Source organism: Vipera ursinii (genome assembly GCF_947247035.1).
Source record: "Vipera ursinii genome assembly, chromosome: 1".
Taxonomy (NCBI): Eukaryota; Metazoa; Chordata; class Lepidosauria; order Squamata; family Viperidae; genus Vipera; species Vipera ursinii.
In genome coordinates, this window is record NC_139512.1 from 162645417 (window position 1) to 162671467 (window position 26051).

Here is a 26051-nt window from a genome sequence, read left to right on the forward strand (position 1 = left end):
ATATTAATTGATATTGGCAAAAACATCTGATTGCCATTTTTCGAGAGGACTTGTAGGTCTAGTCGGTCGTTTCTTTATTCTTCCATATCGACGTAGTTGTTCTGAATTGTTTGTCTTCTCATCCAACTGTTCTTTTTCTAGATCCTCTAGTTCCTTCTGAGTTGTATAAGAAACCTTTTCCTTTTTCCAGGTTGTCAATGTCTTTTCTGGATTTTCAAATATCAATATTTGTTTAATATTAAATTCTTGTGTCATGGTACTTGAATGTTTCATTTTTTCTACTGTATTTTATATAGATGGTTCTTTAATTGTGGTCAGTTTTGGGCTTTCATATCTGGGCTGTCTTCTTGTTCCTTCACATAGCCTCTTAGTATTTCATTGGTTGTGGTAAGAATTTGGATTAGTGTTTTTAACATAAGAGTTTGTTGATCTTCATCTAAAAATAAATTTTGTTCCTGGTCTTCTTCCATGTTGGTATTTTAAACTAAAGGCTTTACACTTAGAAAATCCAAAACAAAGATTTTTTTTTCTAGACAGGGAACACAAAGCCTTTCACAGCTGTTGTTTCAAAGTTCTCAAGATTATGCATCTTATCTATTTCCCTGGGCAGTCAGCCAGGCCCCTTTTAAAGTTTCCCTTTGAGTCCCAAAGTTGTCTTAATCTTTTCAGTTTTTCTTTCTTCTTTTCATAAGAAAGAATCCAGATTTCCAACAGAAGTAGACAATGAACAATAGGAAATAAAAAATATTTCAAGGTGACTTTTGGCCCTTTTCAGGGCCCCCCAGCGATGTGAAACTGGAGAGAGAGCAAGTCTCCCAGCCATACATAGCGGCTGCGTCATTCCTTCTGTTCAAGGCCAGCTTCTTATCCAGTGGAGCAGTTCCACTATTGGAGCAGATTCCTGTCTCCCCTGAAGACCCCTGTTCAGGGACCTATCTGAGTAACAGAATAACAGATCTGGAAGGGACCTTGGAGGTCTTCTTGTCCAGCCCCCTGCTCAAGCGGGAAACATTGTACCATTCCAGACAAGTGGTTGTCCAGTCTTTTTTTTTAAAAGACTCTTCTTAAGACTCCAGTCTCTTAAGACTGCAGTCTCTTCTTAAAAGCTCCTTTTAGGACATACTACCAGGGGAAGGGAGCAAATGGCAAAGATTGTTTCATCCTGATCTACACTATAATGAAGAACACACACACACATACCAAAAAAGAAACATGTCAATTAAGCTACCGTTATATGTTAAGAAGTTATTGCGATACCTTTAGCTGGTGGCACTTCTTCGGGAACAGTAATATGCACTTCCTCCTCTGCATAGTAGGCCTCCTCTGTCAATGTAAAAGCATTGCTTAGAATGTACATTTGGAATAAATAAATTTTCAATTAGCAAAAGCAAAAAAACAATATGAGTTACATATTTGCTTCATTCACTGGACTGTATGCTACATTTTTTGATGCCTGTAAATGGGATGTAATACACTGACAACTCATTTGTCTTAGAGTATAATCACAAGAAATAAATGCCTCATATATTTATAGTTTGCAGAATTAAGGATCAATTATTTATGAGTCACATGTATTCATTCATGTATTCACTGTATGAGGAAGTATTCACACACTGGGCCAGTTCAGAGTATGATATAAGTGTCCATATCCTAGCATCATTGGCTAACCAAGATTAAGACTCAAAAAGGATGTCTTATATCACATATACATCCATTCATGGGTTAATATTTGCTAAGTCCCTTGATTATAAGATTTTCAGTAACCCACAGTAGCAGCAGCAGCAGCAATAATAATGAAGATGGTGATGATACTGAATCACATTTAATCTATTTTGCCCCTTGGGAATAAGCAAGTGTAGTGAAAAGAGTAAGAAATACACCCTTGCTGTTACAATTGAGTTAGAAAGAGCAGGGCTTTTTTTTCTCATAGAACGCTCAGAACGGAGTTCCGGCACCTTTTTTGGATGGAACCTTGTAGGGTAGGCAAAGTGGGTTGTATGACATGTGTGAGTTCCGGCACCTTTTTCTTTTACAAAAAAAGCACTGAGAAAGAGTATGAACACACAGCATAAATAAGGAATGGTGGGACCTCAGACTTGGAGAAAGTGTCTGAATGTATGTTATACTCTCATGATAAGACCATGAATAGCCAGGAGACATGCCAAAGGAGGGCAAATGGAACAGAGGAACTGAAGCCTCCTTCTTCTGGAAAGGACAGAAGTTGGAAAAGTGTCCTATATTAATATTTCGGCAAATCTAAATAAAAGGAGAAATCAACTACATAATCATATACAGCAGGGGTGTCAAACTCAATTTTATTGAGGGCTGCATCAGCATTGTGGTTGCCCTCAGGGGGCCGGGTGGGTATGGCCAGGGTGGGCGTGGCCAACTGGGTGGGCGTGGCCAGAGTGCATATGGCCAACTGGGTGGGCATGGCCAGCTCTACATCGTTCGCATCAAGGGTGCCTATGAGGGCATGGGCAGGAGTGGGACAGATCTGAGGGTCTCTGGGCCAGGGCCAAGGCAGTGGGGGCCGTTCCCTCACTGTTTCCAGGATGGCTTCGCGGGCCACATGAAACCACTTCGCGGGCCGAATCCGGCCCCCGGGCCTTGTGTTTGACATGTCTGATATACAGGATTGCAGCTCAATCTATTTTTAAGAGATGCAAGATTGATTTTTTTTAAAGGTCCCTTGCTTTTGGTTACTCGATTCCGGATAGCTGCAAGATGAACTACATTTGCAAAAGGTTTCCTTGTTCTTTGACCTATGGTACTAAAAGGAAGACATTTACAATACTATGTTTCCATATTTCTATATTTATTGAAAAACAATAGTCCCTTTTAGATGCAATATTGCTATGAATTAGCATACAAATGGTGCAAGACAGTATTACCATTTCCTGATGTCTTTATGTGTGGCAAAACAGAATGACTACATAAAAGACAGAAGTCTTATTATGTAGAGACCTAGGCAACAGCTGCACCATTTGGAATCAGACATACATGTGGAATTTGAAGCATCAAGGCTGCTCTACAAATGCATTGCTTTACATAAATATTGGATTGGATTGGATGAGGAAAGTTAGTTTCAAGACAACAGTGTCTTTTAAACAGACTTTAAGTATGATTTAGAAATTGATGTGCTCCTTAGACCAAAATAAGGAAGAAGATGAAGATATTCTTAAACACATTCATTTAAAGTTCTCTTTGTAATCAAATTATTCACTTGAGTGACCCAGAACATATAATAATTAGTGGATTTGATTAATTTGATTAGTGGATGGATTATATTTCAAGATGGCACAAATGTTGTAATGGTCATTATGCTACTGCAGGAAAGATGACAATTATTTTGCTTTTTGAATAGTAGAATACCTGTTACTTCTGAAATTTCCTCTTCTTCCTCATAAGAGACTTCTTCCCTCTCACGAGAAATAAGAAGTTCTTCTTCTTCTTCTACTATTTCTTCTTCCTCTACTTCTTCTTCCCATTTCTCCACTGTGGAGATTTAAATGATGAGCTTAATATTATTAAGGAATAGGATACTATTATATTTTTGCTCTTGTTAGGAAAAAGTATTAATATTCAAAAGCATATCAGTTGGAGTGAGCAGACAGAAATCTACAAATCCATATTTGAATGAAAATCAATTTTGTAAATATCAATAAATATCAAATTTAACGTCAGTGCCTTGACTGGGTTTGGCAAAACTTGAAGAGTTTTAAAGATAGAGATTTATTTGCACTTCTATGACTTCCCTCCTAATTGTAATCATGTGATAATTCTTCTCTGAAAAAGTGGGATTCGAGTTTTTCCTTATGGCTTATAGCTATAAATATCCAATATCCTAATAATTATTTTGTTCCTGCCTTTTTCAGGGAACAAATATCATATGATGACAGTACTAAGAGATTCCACAATTAGGAAAAATGTCTGTCTGTCTCTCTCTCTCTCTCTCTCTCTCTCTTATCAATATAGAACAGAACAGAACAGAACAGAACAGAACAGAATAGAATAGAATTCTTTATTGGGCAAGTGTCATTGGACACACAAGGAATTTATCTGTCATATATCTTTACAATAGAAAGATAGACTGATAATAGAATAGATAAATAAAATAGATAAAAATAGTGTTAATAGAAGACAGATGAATCTACGTATCTTTCATTAGTAGAAATTTTGTAATCTTGTAAACATTATAAAAAAGTTTTAAAAAAACCTAGTCTCATATCCAGATAAGCTCCTCCATCTTCTTAAACACTTGAGAAAGATTATGGAGAATCATTTTCATATCTTTGTAAAGCTGCATAAATTTTCTGTTAGTGTTTACATAAGCACTCAGAGAACAACAGTTTTCGATTTTCACTTTCTACTCATGGTTTCTCAAATCCAAAGATCTCCCCACAAAGCACACAGAGTACATGTATAACAGAGTGCACACATATTCACACAAAAATGCACAGATCTGTCAGAACAGTTTAATGGGAATGGGGTGGATTATGTTCAGATAAAGTCATGGAACAAAACTGGAAAAAAATGCTACTTTCTCCAAGGATCTTGGTCACATACAAGGGTGTTCCAATGATACACAAATCCAAAACAGAAACAAACCACTTAGGTTAAAAGAAGCAGAGAAAACCAGAACAAGCAGGCAGTTATTTAATTACAAAAGTGTCCAGAAAAGTCAAGAAAATAGTTCATAGTTCCAATTATTTGTAAAGATACCTTTAGGTAAAGGAGCTTCCATTCTTTTAGAAATGGTAACAGATACTGTTTCTTCAGAAACAAACTTTTTCTCTTCTACAACAGCCCTCTTAGGCATCCCAGGCACTTTAAAAAGACATTAAATGTGCACATATTTAACTGGAATACATACATTCCTGGAAGATGAGTGCAACTATTTTCAGTATTCATTTAAGAGTTCAAAGGGAGAAGTGAATTGAACAGTGCTTTTGAATATGTAATGTACAAATAAAAGCTAAGCAACAGTACAAAATGAATACAAATAAAGCCCATCTCCCCACCTCCCATTATCTAAATTTAAATATAAATAAATAAATAAATAAAATCTACGCAACTACGTCTTCATGAGTTACTAGCAATACGCATGATACAGAGTGCAAAACGTGGAACACACACAATGAAAAAAAAGACATCCTTTGATATGATCAGATTATTCCAACGATATCCCAAGATATACCTTTAGCTGGAGGGGGTTCAACTCTTTTGGGCACAGCAACAGTTATTTTTTCCTCAACAATTACTTCTTTCGGCACCTCAGGCACTTTAAAGAGATGATTGAGTCTCGTTTTAGAATTTCCAACGGTAGCAGAAATGCAATTAGTGCATATAAAATAAAAAATTACAGTCGAGAAGGCAGAGCATAACAACGAACAGCAAAGTCAACCCCAAATGTTTTTTTTTAATTTTTTAATTTTATTTTCTCCTAAAGGAAGGTAATATACCTTTTGCTGGAGGGACTTCTTTTTTACGGAGCCGAGGTACTTTTTCCTCAGGAATTGCTTTCTTGGGCTCCTCAGGTACTTTTAGAAGAAACATATGTAAGAATATGTAGAATCTTCAAAACATAATTATGATTAACCCAACCCTGAAGAATTATAAACAAACATGAGCATTGGACTCAAGTGAACTGTGGTGTGACTGAACACCCAGATGGTTAAGGTAAAAATATAAAGAGAGTACTAAAGTATATTGCCCTTTTTAATACTGGTGTATTCTTTTACCTTTAGCAGGAGGAACTTCTTTTTTCTTCGGAACGGCAACTTTTTCTTCTGGAATAACTTTCTTAGGTACCTCTGGCACTTTAAACAAAATTTTAAAATGCCAAAATTTAATATAATTTTTTAAAAAGCTGTGAGACTGCCACGTATAATACTGTGAATGGATTCTGAATTAAATTACAGCCAAATGGAGAAACCTCATTTACTATGCCTTCTTTATAAGAGGGTAATAAGTAGCTCATCCTATCTCTGATACTTATAACAGTATTTGGATATTCCATGAGTGCCTTCTGACATATTTGGATATTCCATGAGTGCCTTCTGACATATTTAATTTAACTAACCTACTGTTAGTTCCACCATCTAGTGTCTAAATAAAAAAAAATTGTTTATAGACTTTTTGCTGCCATGGCCGCCATGGATGTCTGGTAGGCAAGCTCTGTCTTCTGCATCCAGTTTCACTTTGCTGGGGGACCCTGGAAAGGGTCGAAAGTCACCCTGTAGGAGTGACCAGCAAGGAGGGGATCTCCACTTGATTGTGGGAGGGCGGTAACCCTTCCACTTGATCTGAGGCAGCCCTCCAAACCGGTGTACTAAAGACCAGGCATATCAATATGGCACATCACTAGGCTGCAGACAGCCGAAGCCACACTCACCACCAGGCAATTATAAAGCAGCACGGATGAGACTGGGTGAGATCTACCTCTCTTAAATCCTAATTATCTCTTTACCTGCATAAACTGCTTAAAGTACTTCCCCCCTGTGGAGAGGGAAGGGAGATTTTAACCCTCCCCCTAGAAACAGCGACGACTGACTATCCAGGGGAGTTTAAAACGTTGAAAGAACAACTTGATCCTAATTGGAATTTTATTTTTTAAAGTTTGGGGACTAAAAGCTTTTCTATTTTCTATTCTTATTGAAGATCTGAGTTCTTACTTATAAAAAAGAAGCAAAACTGAAAAGATTATAAAAACTTTGGACTTAAAAGAAAACTTTAGCCCAGACAATAGATAAGTTTTATGTAACCTTGAGATATCAGCTGTGAGAAGCCCAGCTGTGTTCCATATTCAGTGACAATTTTTTTTTTTGCATTCTCTGATTGTAAAGCTTTAATACACTACTAAAAGAATATGGATAACGATCAGGAACAGATTCTCTCTGTCAGGAATTGTGCCAGATATTAGGTGCTGAAGGGAGGGGAATTCAGATCTTGGCATTCCATCATGCTGTGCTGATGCTTTGTTTTTCAGGGTTAAAGATTTTTTAGGATAAACAATGCCTGAAAGTTCTTTGAAGTGTTTCATTAGTCAGAACCATGACACACTCTATGTTGAAAGCAATTCACCAAACTATTCTTACAGCCACTGATGAAATAAGAGGTTACATACAGAAAAGAACAAGAAGTCAGCCCAGATACACGAACTCAAACTTTGATTACAACTAAAAAAATAACTACACAGAATATAACAGAAAAAGTGTAACAATTAAATATTATGACAGAAAATTCAACTGATCAAAAAACACAATGGAAAACCCAGAAAAGGGACTGACAATATGGAAAAAGGAAAAGACTTTCTACATAAATCAGAAGGAACTTGAGGATCAAGAAGAAGAACAGATTGAAGAGAGGATAAACTGTTCAGGACAACTACATCGAGATGGAAAAATAGAGAGATGATTTGTTAGTCGCCTCAAAAAATTGGTGTCTGGATGGGTTTTTTCTATGTCAAACAATATACATAACAACACAGGGAGATTTATTAGATGAGTCAAAAGCATGGACATGGAAGATGATTTGGCAAAGAAAGAAAGCTAGAATAACACTGAAGAAAATTGGGGTTTTGGCTTATTCATGAGAATTAAAATAGAATATACTCAAATAGATAAGATGTTTACTTTGAATATTAGATATTGTTATGAGTTGAGATAAAGAAAAATTTGGTCATTTAAAACTTAGAAGTATAAATATTAACAGTTAAATTTGAACATTGATATGCTTATAAAGGCCAAATGAAAAGCTAATTAAGATATATATAAGCTAAAATTTATCGATGAATGTAATAAATATGTTTTTACTTAGCGATAATAACAAAAATTATAAGCTTAAATATGAGATAGTAGATATTAAGAGGAAAAGAGAGGAAGTGTTAAATGTTGAAATAAGATAAATTTTGGTTACTAAATTTAAGATATTTGGAAATTACCAGAAAATAAGAATATTATTTTGTTTTATTAATTAGTTGGTGTAAGACGGTGAGAATTCAAATAGATAAGACATGTATCCTGAACATTAAATCTTGTGATGAATTGTGATAGAGGGAATTGGGGTTATTTAAAACTTGGAAATTATAAATATTAAATGTTAAATTTAAATATTAATGGGAAACTAAAAATTGGGAAAAACTAACCAGGACATTGATTGTCTAAAAAGTTTGAATGTTAAAACAACTAGGATATGTATAAACTAAAAACTATTGATAAATGTAAGGAAGTTCTTTTTTATTTAATTGATATAATAAGAATTGCATTAATTTAAATATGAGACAGTAAATACCAAGGGGGAAAGAGAGGAAACATTTAATGTAATAGTTTGAGATCTATACTAAAGATATGTTATTGAATTATTGACCAACTCAGCCACCACGTTGCTTTTCAAATAGTTAAATGTAAAACTAGAAAATCAATAACATTTTCTTAAAATTTTCTAAATATGCACCATAGTATAAGTTTGAACCAATAAAATACACCAATATAATATATTTTTTAAAATTCTGTTACATACCTTTAGCAGGTGGTTCCACTTTTTTAGGAATAGGAACAGGTACTTTTTCTTCTGGTACTGGCTTTGGCACTTCAGGCACTTCAAAGATATTAAAGATAAAACTGAGAATTCCTTGGATTTGTATCAACCATGTTCAATGATTAGTCATTTACATATTAAAATGAAAGAAAATACAGCAATTCTGAAATAGATGCCCAACATTCAGTCCAGCCCAACATTCAGATGGTCCACAACTTAAGATCCCTGATGTCCACCAATAAGCAAAAATGTTCATACTGGCAGCAACAGCGAAACACAGAAAATTACTAATGATGATCAACATCTCACTCACCCCAAAACACAAGGGACCTTAATTCTACTGAATTAAATACCTTTAGTTGGTGGCGGTACTTCTTTCTTAGGGACCGCAGCAGGCTTTCTTTTTTCTGGAACAGGTTTCTTAGGTACCTCAGGAACTGTCAATTGTCAGTTTGAAAAAGACAGCATTAGTGTTTTGGCACTTTTATTCTGGGAGTGGGGTGTGTGGAAAATTCTGGACAGTCAACAATTATTCCAACATGCTCAAATAAACAGAATTGAGTTGTATAACAAAAGTATGTTACTCAATCTTCTGTATTATTAGAAAATACTGTTCTGATAGGATGCAATCCCAAACAGGACTGTGTCAAATCACACTGATTTTTGAACATAGAACAAAATTTCTTCAATAATTACTATTCAGACACAACAGGCCTTGCCTCCTATACCCTGTTGTGTTAAAAATTTATTCTTTGCTTTACTGAAGTATGTCTGAAATAAATACACCGCGGGTACTCCTTGACTTACAACCACAATTGAGTCCAACTTTTCTGTTGCTAAGTGGGACAGTTGTTAAGTGAGTTTTGCCCCATTTTACGACCTTTCTTGACACCTTTGTTAAGCGAATCACTGCCGTTGTTAGGTTAGTAACACATAAATCACTTGTTTTCATAGCACTCTTTCAGTGCTATTGTAACTTTGAACAGTCACTAAATGAACTGCTGTAAGTCGAGGACTACCTGTATGCAAACATATGCACACATATATAAACAATGTATGGATAAACTTGTCTGCCAGTTTATATACCTTTAGCTGGAGGAGCCTCCACTTTTTCAGGAGGAAGAGGTTTTTTCTTTTCGGGGACTGGCTTCTTGGGCACCTCAGGAACTTTAAAAATGTACAATATAGAAATTTAGAAATGTGCTCAAGATTTATTCATCCTAATGAAATATTGTTCAACATTGACAGTAGTGTTTCCTTTTAAAAAGCACCGATTATTCCAACAATCATTCCAACAAAGGTCAAATCTCTGCAATCAAATGTTCAGTTCTATTGACAGAAAGGATGTCTATTACAGCAAACGGATATTAAGTTTATTCCACTAATCAATATCTCATTATTATTAATTCACCTTTAGCTGGTGGAGGCTCTACTTTCTTGAGAACAGCCACAGGGACTTTTTCTTCTGGTTTCTTAGGGACCCCTGGAACTAAATAGTAGTAATTTTGAATTTAATCAGGTGAAAATCAAAGTCTTTCTCATAGACTAAACTCGACACTAATGGTATATTTGGAAAAACAATGTAGGGTTTGCTAATATTTACAAATATAGATGCTCAGAAACCTGGGCAAAGACCAACAAATATATGAAATAACAAGTACAGAGATGAAAGAACAATGCTCTTTATGGCTAGAAAGATTTGACTCAGTTTTTCTGAAATTATAGTCTAGGTATCAGTGATGTCAAAATAAAATATTTTTTTTAATTGTCAGAATTTTGAGAAATCACTATACCTTTCTATCTATTTTGCTTTTCTTCTTCAAAACTTAAAGAAGTCTACATAAGAATATCAACACTGCAGAAGATTTAGCAATCTCTAGTGATTTAAAAAAATGTTATTTTCATTCTACTTTAGAATAATGCAGACACCATTTGGGGAAATGCATGCTGTGCAAGACACCATATTGCCCAGTTATTTTTAGGTGTCTTTCAGAATTTTTTAATAATGATGCCATGACCTTCCCCCAGATTTAAAAAATGGAGATTGCTGGTGTAACTGATTAAAAAAAACAAAACACCTACCTTTAGTTGGTAAAACCTCTGCATAGACCCTTTCTTCTTCATACTCTTCTGGTTCTTTAAAAGAAAATTGGAAATTTAAAAAGTTGTATTTACCCTACTTTCTATTTGCAGTTAAAAATATCCGAAATCGACTGCCAATTAACAAAAGAATGAGACAGATCTGTTTCTGCTATCTTTGTTCCCTAATGTCCAGTTATGCTTCTGATCTTGAGCACATAGCCTTTATGTTGTAACTGATACAACTACAGTGATGAAATGTACTATTTTAAAAATTCACTTGCTATCTGTATAGATCTGAAGAGATTTTTAAAAAGGTATAGAGAAATAACTACACAGGTCATGCTTAGAACAAGCAGGAAATTATATGAAATAACCTATGGCCACACTGGGTAAAGCTACGTTAAAATAAAATAAACTGAATTTACCTTCAGTTGGATATTCCACATAGAACTCTTCATGTTCGTACTCTTCTGGTTCTTTAAAGAGAGTTATCATATTTAAAAGGTGAATTTACACTATTTTTTACTATTATTGAAACGGTCCGTAAGTTAAAACAGAGATAAGAAACAGAACCCAGGATCATGCACTGACTGTCCAGACAGATACTTATGTTCCTAAAGTTACAAAGGATAAATGCCTTGGGCATTTTATTGGGAGCAGGTTCTTGCAAACAGAATAAGAATAAGGCAACCATTTCCACCCCCATGAGGGATACTTTTATGCTACACTCAAACCTGCCATATTCAGAAGAGAACATTGAATAGAGACAAATTTAATTGGTCTATTTCATTTTTACATAGAATAAGGCAGGGGTGTCAAACTCAATTTCATTGAGGGCCGCATCAGCATTGAGGTTGCCCTCAGGGGGCCGGGTGGGTATGGCCAGGGTGGGCGTGGCCTACTGGGTGGGCATGGCTAGAGTGTGTATGGCCTACTGGGTGGGCATGGCCAGCTCTACATCATTTGCATCAAGGGTGCCTATGGGGGCCTGGGCAGGAGTGGGACAGATCTGAGGGTCTCTGGCAGAAGGAGGGTCTCTGGGCCAGGGCCAAGGCAGTAGGGGCCATTCCCTCACTGTTTCCAGGGTGGCTTCGTGGGCCTCATGAAACCACTTTGCGGGCCGGATCTGGCCCCCGGGCCTTGTGTTTGACATGTCTGGAATAAGGCAATAAGAGGAAAAATTAATAATACATGTTTGCAACTACCTGAACCATATGTATATTCTTCGTGATATGATACTGTCACTTTTTCCTCTGAAATAGTCCATTTCTGTTCAGCTGGAACTGAAATAAGAATTCAGTCAAAAATGTGAAATTAAACACATGAAGCTGAATTGCAAATACATTTTTTACTAGTTTACACACCAGGGCTCCAAATAAAAAATTGCTATAGTTAAGATGTAAGGACAGTAAAAAAAATTCCAAGATTGATCCAATCTCAAATCAGGCCAGTCGGAATATTCCAATATTTCAAGATAAGAGATGGAAAAGGAGATTGTCTACCTTTTTGTTCTATAACTTCCTCACGAATAACCATCTTTGTAGGTTTTTTGGATGGAACTTCTGGAGCTTTATGGATAGAAAAGTATACAGAAGATTAGTTCCACATATATGAAATATTTTGAACTCTTTTAATCATAATTAAGAATAAAATAATAAACTAATAAATAAATATCATTTTAAAGCAGATTTCTTAATCCGGCTTTCCACCCCCAGGTGGGGTGGGCCAGGTTGGCTGAAAATTCCGGGGGGGGGGGGTGTTGACGTCCAAAGACATTTATTTATGTTTTTATTTAAAATATTTATATGGCCATCTTAAGCCACTCTGGGTGGCTCACAGTAATAAATTTTAACTGCACCAGTTTAAGAAATGGTTTAAATCTTAGCAAGATTTAATAAATGGAACCAAATATGAGAAAAGTGTAGCATATATTTAAAAGGGAGAAAATTTGATATGCAGCAAAAATAGCAAAGAATCTGAGATGACTTCCATCTCTTTTGAACAGAACTTTAATGAGTATTTTAACATCTACTTTGTAGGGAAAAATTAAGAAGATAGTGGAGCAGCTCTAAGTAAGTAGATACATATATTTTAACAATTAGCTAGATGCCATTGCTATGAAGGGATTTTTTTTTTCCTGATCCAATAGATAATCTCATTTGCTGTTACAAATGATGAGTACATCATATGTTGAGACTGTAATTAATTTAAGTGGCTAGGACATATCATTTTATATGTTAACATAAAAACATCAGTTATTAGCAATAGAAGTCTTTTTATATATGCGATTAAAGGGACATTTTTTTATGCCAAGACTTTTGTTCAGCAGACCAAGGACCACCCAAAATTAAAATGAAGAGCATGCACATACTGTGTTCCTATATTTCACCAATATTAAACTAAAGCAAAAGATCCATAGCACCATTCATTGTTAAAAACCTAATTCAATTTTTGTCCCTTCCTACCTTTAACTCTTCTCAGTTGTTCTTCCTCCAACTGCTGAGCGGTTTTTGCTACTTCTTCAGTCACAGGCTTCCGAGTAACTAAAGGGGATTTAAAATGCTTAGCATGAGTATGTAGATCTGAATATTTCGGCCTTGAGATGATCAGATCCTTCACTGGTACTATTTTAAAAACCATGTTGGATTCTAGGGAAGAAAAAAAACTGTCTAAAATTTCTGAGATGGACCATAGCTGAGCCCTGGATTGTATTGTATTTGTCCTGAAGTCTACTTCCGAAGCAACTCTTCTCTCACTTTTTGCCTCCCTAAAGTGCGTTATATCTGACTTTTGGGTGCCAGAAAAGAGGAGAAGCCTGCATTCTAATTCACTGATTTCTTAAAAGGCATATAAATCTGGGCTCTATCTATACCTGATTATCTTGTTCTCATGACAGCTTTTGAATCTTGGCTTTGCCCAGTTACTTCAATTAGTGAATCTCCTGCCAGTGATGACCTCTTTCTGGACTCCTTTGAATACTTGCTATGGTGATCCTGCCTGATTTCTGCTAGGGAGGTCAGAATGGAAACTTCAGGGTTTCCTTCTCCATCTCTAGAAACTCCTCATATTCCTTTTCTTCCCTTTCCCCCCCAGCTTATTTCACACTGAAAGTTCAGAACAGTACATTTTCATATCAGAACTATGGATGTGGCCGTGAATGACGTTTAGAAGGAATACCTGATTAACAGTTTGGATTTAGGGTTTGATAGGAATCCTTTTAATATGTGAGATGAAGCCGAACACAACCAGACAGTGTGTTGCCATGTCCAATATATTAAGGCTGGACAAATAGAGACAACATATTTTGTACTTTTAGCAATAAATTTATAAATTTAACACAAGAGTTTAGGATTAGTATTCAACGGGTCTTCATTATACAAGAGCTGAAAATACTCTGGTTCCACGCATTGCATAATTGAAAGATTAAAAACATCTCCTGTGGCAGGATTGTATACCTTTATCTTGGTAATATAGAGTCTCTTGTCTTGGACTCTTAAGTATTTTAGAAGCCTACAACCTTTAATATATATATATTTTTTCTAAGTCACGTATTATTCAAAGCAAACTTGCTAGTAAATATGCACCTTAAAAAGCAAATTTTAAATGAAACATTCTGCAATAGAAAGTATTTCAGTGCTATTGTTTTAATGCCCAAACCTTTTTGTATTGTAATTTTTTTCTTTTCTTCTTTCTTGGCTGAAATTTCTGGACGTTTTGGCACAGGCTCTGGCTTTTTAGGGACTTGGACCACTGCAACAGACATAAAAAGTATTTCTAGAAACAACTTTTGACACACTTTATTAATATCCCATGCTAATTTAAAGCAATATTAGTTGACTTATTCATTTTACTCCCTTCCCTATCTATGCCTCTGTTCTAAAAGCAAAAAAAAATCCATTTAATAAAATGTTGTGCAATAAGAATAATATATTTAATTAAAAATACGTATCAAATTTCCTTATACTTCCTTCAGGTATTTGTATGCAATAGTAGCAAAGTAAAATATGAGATGAATCTTAAAAGAATAAATGTTTAAGTTAATATAATCAAGTACTGGATATAATTTTCTTAAATATTCTAGCATCATTATGTCATATTACTTGCACTGCTGTTCTCCTAAAGCACGTTAGCAGAATTAGCTTGACTAAACGTACACCCTAAATCATTTCAGTCAATTAAACAGTTGCAAAAAAAATAAAATACGTAACTTTTCTAATCCTATTAATTTACCATTGCCATCTAATAGAAAATTCAGTAAAACCACAGAAATTGGTAAATGTAATGGTCTATTTAACAAAAGAGAGAAGGGGGAAAAATGAAACTGTCTTTTAAAAAAAAAAGAAATATACCTTCTTCATGATAATCTGGCTTTTTCTTGAGGGTTACTTGTTTTTCTGTGTATGCCCATTCATCTTCTCCTTCGTCATAACCTTCTTTTCGTTCATAGTATTCATGTTCTTCCCCATACTCCTCTTCCCATTCTTCCTGATAAGCTGATTTTTTCTCTTTTCTTTCTTCATATGTCCATTCTTCTTCCCCTTCGTCATAACCTCCTTCTTTTTCATAATATTCATGTTTCTCCCCATACTCGTCTTCCCATTCTTCATATATTTCTTGGCGAACCTCACGGATCTCTTCCCTCTTCTCATAAGCAGGCTCCTGTTTCTTAATCACAGTTGTCACTTTGATCTCTTCACGTTTTTTGGCTGGAACTTTTACAAATAAAACATTGCACAAACAATTATGATCTGTGTTCTCATACACTAACAAATGCACCTGCTCAGAAATAATACACAGTTGTTTTTCAAAGACACATCTTTTGTAAAACATAGGCAATTTTTTTAATTCAAGACAGATATATTTATTATAACTTGAAACTAATCTGCTGAATGGAAATCCTAATTCTCCCCTCCTCCCATTTCTAGCAAAGATATTTAATATATTGGTCAAATATTTTAGTAATTTAGTCAGTAAGCCCCTATGTCATAAGCTGTCCATCTCTCACATGAGAACAACAGAAAGGAAGAATTCAACATGAACTGGATGATCAGAAGTTAGAATGATACAGAAGAACAAAGAATGACATCCACATTTTAAATTACCCAAGCAAAGAACTCTTTTCAGTTTGTTATATCATTTTGTGGGCACACACATTTCAGTCCTTGATTATTCACCTTTGGTTAGAATAACTTCTTCTTCTTTGGGGACTGGGACTGGGACGGGGACTGGAGCAGGAGGTGGAGGTTCTGGTTTCTTGACTGGTTCTGAAAGATTTCAAAATATACCGTGCAATTGCACTTCAGTGTAATTTCATTTTGTTTTGATTCATACAAGCAACATGGAGATGGTACTGGATTCAGTTTACTAATTTATACAATGAGCTGTGTGTTGATAAGCACCTATCACTTCCACTGAAGTTTTAAGAGTGCACTTTACCTGTACCAAAAGTAAACTCACTGAATTCAATGAATCTAACAGATATTGGATCACATTTAAAGAGCAAAAAGCAAGACATAAAACATGAGAAAAATATCATAAATACATGCGCTTTTCAAATTCACCCGTCATAATCTAATAAAGCTGCAACCAAATCACTCCTGTTTAAAAATCGAGGAGACTCAGCTAAACTTTTTATAGTTTATAGAAGAGTTTAGCTGTTTTATATGAGCTAAAATGGATATATATCCCCTTCAGGTATTTAGCACTGGGTCATTCACTGTTAAATGTGAAATATACTAAAGTGTTTAGAAGAACATGAATGAAGCTCAAAAAGACATGATAATTTTTCTTCATTAATATTTTGTTGTTTATAAATGTTCTTTATACTTTGGGAACAAACAATCCGACATACCTTTAGGAGGTGGAACTTCGTCTGGGACTTTTGGAGTCACCTTTTTGAGTATTTTCTTTTTAACCACTTCAAAAACAAAAGTGAAAATAATTAAGCATGTAAAGAACGTGATCAAATAGACTATTTGGAAACATCCAATGAATACAAGTTCTGAAATGCAAGGGTGGAGTACCTTTTTCTTTTTTCTTCTTCTCTTCTGGCATGGGAATTAAGATAGGAAGAACAGGAACATCTGATTTAAAAAAAAAGGAATATATTCATTAACATGTTTTCATGGTATGCCCAGTTCTTGAATACTTCTTTGCCTAAGTTAAAAACAGTCTTTTTAAAAGTAAAGCTTACCTTCAGCTGGAACTTCAATTGGAACTGCAACTCTAGCATCTGGAACATCTGGAAAGCCAATGAACAAGTAACAAAGTAATCGTATTAATCTGGTTATATGCTGCATTCTACGTAATACTGTTCTAACATTTTAAGTATCAAGCCTTCTGAATCCATACGGCATCATCCATGCACAAAGATCTATGAGCAGTCGGGGCAGAACCTGATATTTAGTAAGGAGTACAAAAACCTTGGGGGTGGTGTGTGTGTGTGTAGCCCTAAAACTGCAGTTACCCTGAAAAATAGTAATTTAAAATAGAGAACGAGCCACTGGGTGAGAAAACTGACTGACTGGCAGAGGGGGAGAAATGCAAAACCAATGGGAAGGAGGAACAAAACAGTTCTCACTGCTCACTGCCAGGAGTTTGATTCTGACCGGTTCAAGGTTGACTCAGCCTTCTGAGGTCAGTAAAATGAGGACCTAGATTGTTGGGGGCAATAACCTGATTCTGTAAACTGCTTAGAGAGGGTGTAAATCCTCTGTGGGTGCGCCTGCCCTATGGAATCAACTGCCAATGGAACTCCGGACTGCCCCCGACCTTCGTTCATTTCGCTGGGACCTAAAAACCTGGCTCTTTGAGCTATCTGGTCTGGACTGAGGGGTTTAATGTTTTTAAATTGTGATTTTAATTTTTTGCAGCTAGACTTAATTTTATTTTATTTTAATTTTATATTGTATTGTTTTTAAATTTTGCCTTGTAAACCGCCCTGAGTCCTTTGGGAGTAGGGCAGTATATAAACCAAATTAATAATAATAATAATAATTATATTATATATATACACACACACACAAAGATATTTCTGAGAGAGTGTAATCCTAAGTGTTGCAGGAACCACCTAACACAAATGACTGTTTCCCTTGGGAAAAGATGTTATAGGTGGTGAGCACTTTCTACTTCAGGTGGCTTTTTGTACTGCATGGGAATTATATTATAGAACACAGAACCACCACCAGATGAGCATCATTATAAAGTATTACCATCCACAATACAATTACAGATAAAAAGAAAGGAACATTTCAGTTGGATGTGTTCTTACATTTACGGCCATCTATGGAAAAAGTTGAACTGACAGTTAAATATATGTGCAGAATTATAAAAGAGCCAGAAGCAGATTTTTCTGCATGCGCAACATGGGGCATTCCAAGCACTGTGGATCTTCACAGCAGTTGCTTCAACTGAGCATAAAGAGGTGGCTTATAAATTTTTTTTAAAGGTTTGGTTTTGATGTTTCGTACTGGGCCAGAGCACACTAAGAAGACATGGGGATGGATGAATGGTAGAGTGCTGTCCTGGGATGCTGAAAGTTTTTAATCAATTTTTATTCTGCTTATTTGTTTTTTTTGTGATTGTTCTTTTTGCTGTTTTCTACGTATTCCAGGGTTGTGGTTGCAGTATGGGCAGCTATAAAAGTCTTTTACAATAAAGAAATCTACAAACGTAAAAAGGTGACTCAAAAGGCATTCATTGTGTCTTTTCCTTACCTGGCGGCTTTATTTCTAGTTTAATTTCTGCAAGAGAAGAAATCAAATGATTGCGTTTGGAATCATTTCCACTTCAGAAATATTTATTCAGCAAGACCATGCCTACGTGAAATCTGTAGCAAAGAGGAACTGACCTTTAGTGGTGAGGTAGAGTTCAGCAGTGCTTCTCGCTTCACCTCTTGGTTCAAGGCAAGCAATAACTGAATACACACCTAATAACAAACAAACAAACAAATAAATAAATGGTGTGATGGTATTTATGGTGGTTTACATGTTTGTTAGAAATAGGAAAGACCAGCAAGAGGGAGAATCAAGTCACCTTCATCATCTGAGGTAACATTGTGGATTGTCATGTAATGGCATCGACCTTCGCTTCTAAAGCTGTACTTTGGACTCTCCTTGAGTTCCATGGACCCTTTGTACCACGTGACGATTGCATTGTCAAAGGAAACTTCGCACTCAAAGGTTGCAGACTGGTGTTCGCTGACCACAATATTTTGGATGGTCTTTGTAAACTGAATTGGTTCAGCTACAGTTTTGTAAACAAATGGGTGGGGAAAAGGACAGTTAGTCTCATGTTTTATTTGGTTTTATTTTTTCACAATTTTGTGCCCGCAGATATATGTGTGTATACTTATGTGTTTGTGCATGTGTAGGTATACTCATACCCATGCATGTTTCAATTCAAACAGACAAACACATACAGTGTTCTTTGTTTTCATGAGAATGCAGTTTGAGTTTCAAAATGGATTTGAAGAACAGGTAGTCCTCGACTTATGATCCACAACTGAGCCCAAAATTTAAGTTGCTAAGTGAGGCATTTGTTAAGTGAGATTTGCCCCATTTTATGACCTTTCTTGCCACAGTTGTTAAGTGAATCACTGCAGCGGTTAAGTTAACAACAAGGTTGTTAAGTGAATCTGGCTTCCCCATTGACTTTGCTTGTTGAAAAAGATGGTCATATCCGTGACACCACAACTGTCATAAATATCAACCAGTTGCCAAGCATCCAAATTTTAATCACATGATCATGGGGATGCTGCCACAGTAGTAAGTGTGAAAAAGCTCATAAGTCACTTTTTTCAGGGATGTTGTAACTTTAAATGGTCACTAAATGAACTGCCATAAGTTGTGGACTACCTGTATCAGGTAGTTATTACAGTCTTTCTCATACTCATATTAAAGCACAGGAGATAGATAAATTGGAGTTCATTGTTATAATCATAGCAAAAATCAGATCATAAGAAGAAACAAATGAGTTAAAAATCCTATCATCAGGTTATAAGAATGTTGAAAAAAAGATAAAGCAGTTAAATATATGACAACAAGCAAAAATAACCTTAGAAAAGCAACTGTGTTATTAAGATGCAATTAAGATTGATCTAAGTCGGCTTATTTCATGACAACACAAACTCTTGTTACAAACCTTCAATTATTAGGTCAGCAGTTGTTTCTAGATGGTCAAACCTGCAGGTGTATTGTCCCTGGTCTTCTGTTCTTACATCTTTGATAATGAGTCTGTGGACTTTATCAGAGACATCGGTGGAATATCTGCCTCCTATCTGAAGGACCTTTCCGTTTCTGTACCACTGAGATTTTGCATTTGGCACAGAGAATTGACAAACCAAAGAGCAGGTAAAGCCTTCTTTGAGGGAAGTGTCACGCAGATGACGTTCAATGGCAGGTTCTGTTAGCAAGTTAAAAATTCATGTTTTAGAATTTGATCATGTCATGTGACATACCTGCTGCCGGCATCAACCTCCCTTCGCCCTGTGCGTTCCCACAGAGAGGGCCTCCTCAGGGTGCCACCGATCAGAGAATGTCGATTGGTGGCCCCCAGGGGGAGATCCTTCTCTGTGGGCGCCCCAGAGCTATAGAATCAGTTACCGGTTGAGCTCCGGATGGCGCCCGATCTTCGCTCCTTTCGCCATGATCTAAAAACATTTTTATTCGAACAAGCTGGCCTGGCCTGATGGGGGATTGGTGGGTTTTTTATTGTTATTTTATTGGGGTTTTTAATATTGTATTGATTGTTTTTAGTGGGCATGTATTTAATCTTTTTTTTTAAATTTTTGTAATTCTGTATTTTTATTCTTACCCTGTTCACCGCCCTGAGTCCTTCGGGAGAAGGGCGGTATAGAAATATTATTAAATGAATAAATAATAAATATCGTGATGTATCGTGACATTTTTTGCCTTTGTGGAGCTGGGTAGGTGTGGCCTGCGTGTGATGCATCCAGACTGCGTGCCGCCAGTTTGACACCCCTGTTTTAGAAAATACCAACCCAAAACCACCTCAGATAATTTTAAATATTGGGTCAATCAAAATTTTGCACTTACCAATCACATGAAGCTTAGCGCTGGCAATATGTGGACCGCAGACCACCCTATAATTTGCTTGATCTCCAAGTTGACAATTCCTAATTTTAAGAATATGCCGGTCTCCTTCAATTTTGATTTCATACTTCTTGTTTGAGAGCAATCTCTCTGTGCCTTTGTACCAGGTTAGTCTGATTTCAGGATAGTTTATTTTAATTTCACATTCAAAGACAGCATCTTCCTCTGTCAACACAGTCTGATCTTCAATATCTCTGATCAAAGTAACAGGCTGAAAAATATTTTTCATAATTTTGAATCTCTGTGTTAAGCACCAGTCCCACGATTAAATCACTCTGTAAACAGGCAACATTAATTACCGTATACATTATTATAATTAATATATGACATTAATTACCTCTGTCTGTGTAAGCCTTTGCTGAATGAATGCTACAAGTTCATCAAACTCTTGTTCTTCTCTCCTTGATCTCTCTTTTACTTCAATCTCCTGTTAAAACCAAGACCATGAATTAATATGATTTTTCAATGTTCTACTTTATAAACAATATAAACCAACATAATGGGAAAACCTTATTAAACTAAAGGAAACATCTATATCCATTAGAGAACTAACCGCTTCAGTACATTATGGCTAGCCTTTAACGTTTTGGAAATGTCAATGTTTATTCAAATTAAGCAGCTTACTCCGAATTATCAAACTAATTTTTCTCTTTGCTCTTCCTGATTGCAAAAGTTAAAAATTTGACACTCTGGCATTTTAGTCCTTGGAGAAAGAACATTGAACAGAAATTGCCTAGTACAGCTTTTCCAAACTAGTGCCTTCCAGATTTACTGGACTTCAATCCCCAAATTTTCAAAATAGCTGATTGGAAAAATTGTTGCAGAGAACATATACTTTTAGGAGTGGGTAGAGATTGTAGCCCACAAATTTAATTATAGATACTATTTTGATTAGTAAAGTCCCTCCACAACTAACACATTTCTGAATCAGATGAATATTTCTCAAAAATCTTAGTAGAAGTTGCCTTCTATAAAAAGAAAGGTAAAATACTTCTTCCCTTATTCATATGTTTTGGCTTTTGTTAACAACCAGAAAGACTGCATGAAAAATTTGGGGAGAAACTACCCCAACCAATTCTGAGTCAATAATAATGCCCATTGCAGAATATTGATTTTAAATGAATAATTTGACCTCTTAAACATTGAACGCCTTTCTTAAAGTAACAGAAATATTGTCAGAATCCATTTATATCATATTCATAAATGTATGTTTCAAACATTATTCCATGGATTCTGCCATCTCCCGAAGAGGAGGGAATGGATGTGTATTGAACCGGTATTAGGCATTTCAAAGGAAAAGAGAAGCCTTTTGAACTGGGGAAACAAAAGGGGGGGCTAGCATCTGGCTTGTGTCATGGAAGAGAGCAATAAACATAAAAGGTCCTAAGTTCCTTTTTCCCACGAGAGGGATGATATGAGGTAAATGATGGGGGACTGACCAAATGGGGTTAAGGGGGGTTAAACCGGGAACTCTTTATAAGGGTTTAGTTCGTGGAACAATATTAAGTCCTGTCTTGTATTCCTACAACCAAACATGTCATAGTAAAGATTCTTTTTGGACTAGATTTGGCTCCAAGAGTTTTGTCTTCCTAAGACGTGGTTTGGGGTGGGTCCTGACAAATATGGTTTAAAATGATTTTTTAATAAATGAAAATATTGGTTTTTACCAGTCTGTGTGTTTCTTCTGCCTGGCTTTGTTTTAGCATCTCAAATGCTTGTAGGAGACCTCGGAAATCTGTGATTCCATACATGCGGGCATATTTTTCATATTCTTTGGGATCTACATTTTTTAGGAGTTCCATGATATCAATTGCCTGCTCTTCCTCACCTTCCTTCTTTTTTGTTGGAGTTCTGCAGAAATGAAGAAATTACTTATTAAGCAAATAGACACCAACATCCATTAAACTTACAGCTTGTGTGAAATGCTTTATAATTTTTCCAAGATTCCAATTATTTTCATCCTAATAAAATAGGGTTCTTTGCTAAAGAAACTCTTAATGCTCACTTTGATCACAACCTTATAGATGTAACAGAATTGGACCTATCTCTGTGTTTCACTTTACAACCCAATATACCTAACAAAATTTTATTATATAGTATGCTATGGTGATTAAGACATTTGGAGAGTATTGTTTCCATTAATGAAAACTTTTAGAATATGTATTAAAAAATGTTCATTTTTTTCAATCAACAGAGCTGCCCAACTTACAAGTAACTCAAGGTGGCTTAAAAAAAGGGTTTGAAACATAAGAGGAAAAGGTAATAATTAAAAAAATAGAAACAGCCATTCTAGAGACGGCTGTTTTTGTGAACCCTAGTGGGTTCACAAATTGCCCTACTGGAAGAGACAAATCTTTAAGAACATCCTAAAGAATAACACAGTTGGGGCCATATGGATTTTTGTGGGGATGTGTTTCCATGCTTGACATTACAGAAACTGCATCTTCAGGGTCCCACAATACAACATTATTTTATTGATGGGATCTGAAAAACACCAACTCTGTCACATCTAATAGTATAAGCTTATGGAAGACCATTAACACCTTGAATTGCACCTGGAAGCCAATTGGTACCACTAAAACTTGCAGAGTTGAGACCTTAGATGGATTAAATGCCTTCATAATTACTTGCACTATCACAGCCTGGACCAGATGGAACTCTTCCATGGTCTTCCAGGGAAAGACATAGAAAAAATTACTGTAGTGCAAACAAGACTTGACTAGGGGATGAGTGACACTAAGGGCCATATAATCCAGGAAAGGAAACAACTGTTACATACAATGATATTATGTTAAGCTCCTCTTAAACATCTGTTTTGCTTATCTTTGTGGCATTTAAAATGCCATCTTTTTTGAGTATCCCTCACTCTACATTTCTCACACGTACATTTATTTTTAACATGATAACTTCTAGTATCATCAGCATTAGAGAAGGATGAAGGAATACTTTCAAATGAGCTGAATTATATTTTATTTTCCAACTTCTAACTATTAAAGCAAGCTTTCCGTCTCACAGTTTAACATTGTTGGAAAATTTTAACACTTACTTCTTCAGTTTTGCTCTTAGATCACCTTCAATAACTTCTTTCTTCCGTTCCTCAACCTGAAGGTTGACAACACTTTCAATTTCACCATGCTCATTAAAAGCCACACATCTGTACTGCCCGGAATCAGTTTTTGTTGCATCTTTGATTTCCAGCTTGGCCTCATCTCCTTTTTGCTGGATTATAATGCGGCCTCCTTGATTGAGTTGCCTCCACTTTCCTTTCATCCATTTCACATTGGGGATCGGATCACCACCGACTTTAGCAGTAAAGGTTGCTAAGCTCTCTGTTGGAAAAAAAGACACAGAGGAAAGAAAATGTCAACCATAGGTCGAAGAAAGAGAGCAGTTAACAGATATGGGGAAGAAAATGTTTAGAAACTGGGCTTACTTTCAATTATTGTGATACTTTGAGGTTCAGAGACAAAATAAAGCCTTCCATCAGTGGGTGCTTTCTTAGCAACTGGTGCAGCTGCAGGTTTTTCTGGAAGGCAAAGCAAAGGAAGGATGTTGTAGAACTGAAAATGACAATGCTCAAATGAACTAACCATTATCCACAGAGGATTTTTTTTCTAAATTTGAATTCCACAGTACTTGGAGAATTTATTATCTAGCACTGAGTAAATATAGTATATTTTAAAAGTAATAAGTGAATATAATGGAGAACTGATGCAAAGAAAGAGAATATGAGTGTCAGCTTTGTCTAGTGGTTAAGGCAACTGGGAGAACATGAGTTCTAGTCCTGCCTTAGCCATGAAAGCCAGCTGGGTGACTTTGGGTCAGTCATTCTATCTCAGCCCAGCTTACCTTACAGGGTTGTTGTTGTGGGGAATATAGGAGGGGGAAGATATGTTGGATATGTTTGCTGCCTTGAGTTACTTGTACAAATTAATGAAGGTGAAATACATATAAATAAGGAAGACCATTTGAGGGAGTGGGCAAGAAGCAACTATCAAATGTCATAATTTACATATTCTTGTAAGCTTTGGGGTCCAAGTATCTTGGTGTTATTGCAGTCTGTTGAAACTACTTGCAACCAAACGAAAAGAATCATGTTATACAGTGCCACAAAAATATATGGAGTTACACTAATGGGAAATACGAAATAGGTTTTTAAGGCTGTGGATGAGAAAAATGCGTAGAAGTCAAAGCCTACTGAAGTGAATAGGCTGTAGGTAAGTGTCCATTCTGTTATATGGAAAGAAGGATTTGACATGCCACAAGAAACATAGAAGTAAATTGGAGGTGATGGGAATATGGTACTTACAAAATCTGTGCGGAAAATTGTCAAGGATGATTGGGTACTAAAAAAATAAAAATAAAAGTATGGAATGTGTGTGTGTGTGTGTGTCAGTACAAAAGAAGTATGTTGAGTAGGCTTAGTCATACGGGTAGTACAAATGAGAACTGAATCACAAAGCAAATGTAAGAAAGAAGGGTCAAAGAGAAGGAAGATGCTTGGATGCAGATGAGATCTCCAAAGGGAAAGAAAACAAAAAACAGTGTATGAATCAGTTTATGGATACGATGGAAGTAAGAACCATTTGGAGAGGTATGCTGGTTGGTGTTGGAATAAATTACATATTTATTTTCTCACGCCTTTAATTTCTTTCTATATTTTATTTAATTTTCTGTGTTTTGCATAATGTTGCTTATCTCAAAAGTGAGGGTTACGATAAGTATGTGTGCCAATGAGAAGTAAAAGAGCACTGACTAAAACTGCTGCAAATACAAGGTATGTATTAGAGCAATTTTGTTTGATTTAATTTCATTCAAACCACTGTAAATTAAGTAGCCCTATTAATAAATGCTAGGGACGCGGTGGCTCAGTGGGTTAGGACGCTGAGCTTGTCGATCAGAAGGTCGGCAGTTTGGCGGGTCGAATCCCGAGTGCCACGTAACAGAGTGAGCGCCTGTTACTCGTCCCAGCTTCTGCCAACCTAGTAGTTCGAAAGCACGTAAAAATGCAAGTAGAAAAATAGGGACCACTACGGTGGGAAGGTAACAGCGTTCCGTGCGCCTTTGGCGTCTAGTCATGCCGGCCACATGACCACGGAGACGTCCTCAGACAAGCGCTGGCTCTTCGGCTTTGAAACGGAGATGAGCACCGGTCCCTAGAGTCGGAAACGACTAGCACACATGTGCGGGGGAACCTTTACCTTTACCTTTATTATTAAATGCTACTACTAAGGCACGTCATTATGCCTATTCTTATGTGTGATACGGTGTATTACGTGCTTGACAAAATATGTTTATAAAGTCTTCATAGTAGTT

The 26051-nt window shown here is 36.1% G+C and overlaps 1 protein-coding gene across 1 annotated transcript in view; it reads right to left on the minus strand.

The window, feature by feature from the left end:
• Positions 1-26051, minus strand: part of TTN (titin) — a 314290-nt gene that overhangs the window by 171794 nt on the left and 116445 nt on the right. Inside the window, exons 100-128 of the mRNA XM_083368347.1 lie at positions 24169-24261; positions 23782-24064; positions 22403-22586; positions 21073-21162; positions 20679-20946; positions 19765-20025; positions 18658-18867; positions 18473-18550; positions 18339-18365; positions 16817-16864; positions 16647-16706; positions 16475-16540; positions 15798-15887; positions 14973-15335; positions 14281-14373; positions 13089-13166; positions 12126-12191; positions 11829-11906; positions 11049-11099; positions 10624-10677; positions 9953-10030; positions 9628-9708; positions 8895-8978; positions 8524-8601; positions 5745-5822; positions 5466-5543; positions 5201-5284; positions 3376-3498; positions 1258-1323 (exon numbers count right to left, since the gene is read on the minus strand). Of these exons, the coding sequence (XP_083224473.1) occupies positions 1258-1323; positions 3376-3498; positions 5201-5284; positions 5466-5543; positions 5745-5822; positions 8524-8601; positions 8895-8978; positions 9628-9708; positions 9953-10030; positions 10624-10677; positions 11049-11099; positions 11829-11906; positions 12126-12191; positions 13089-13166; positions 14281-14373; positions 14973-15335; positions 15798-15887; positions 16475-16540; positions 16647-16706; positions 16817-16864; positions 18339-18365; positions 18473-18550; positions 18658-18867; positions 19765-20025; positions 20679-20946; positions 21073-21162; positions 22403-22586; positions 23782-24064; positions 24169-24261 (3291 nt within the window). The remainder of the gene's footprint in view (positions 1-1257; positions 1324-3375; positions 3499-5200; positions 5285-5465; positions 5544-5744; positions 5823-8523; positions 8602-8894; positions 8979-9627; positions 9709-9952; positions 10031-10623; positions 10678-11048; positions 11100-11828; positions 11907-12125; positions 12192-13088; positions 13167-14280; positions 14374-14972; positions 15336-15797; positions 15888-16474; positions 16541-16646; positions 16707-16816; positions 16865-18338; positions 18366-18472; positions 18551-18657; positions 18868-19764; positions 20026-20678; positions 20947-21072; positions 21163-22402; positions 22587-23781; positions 24065-24168; positions 24262-26051) is intronic.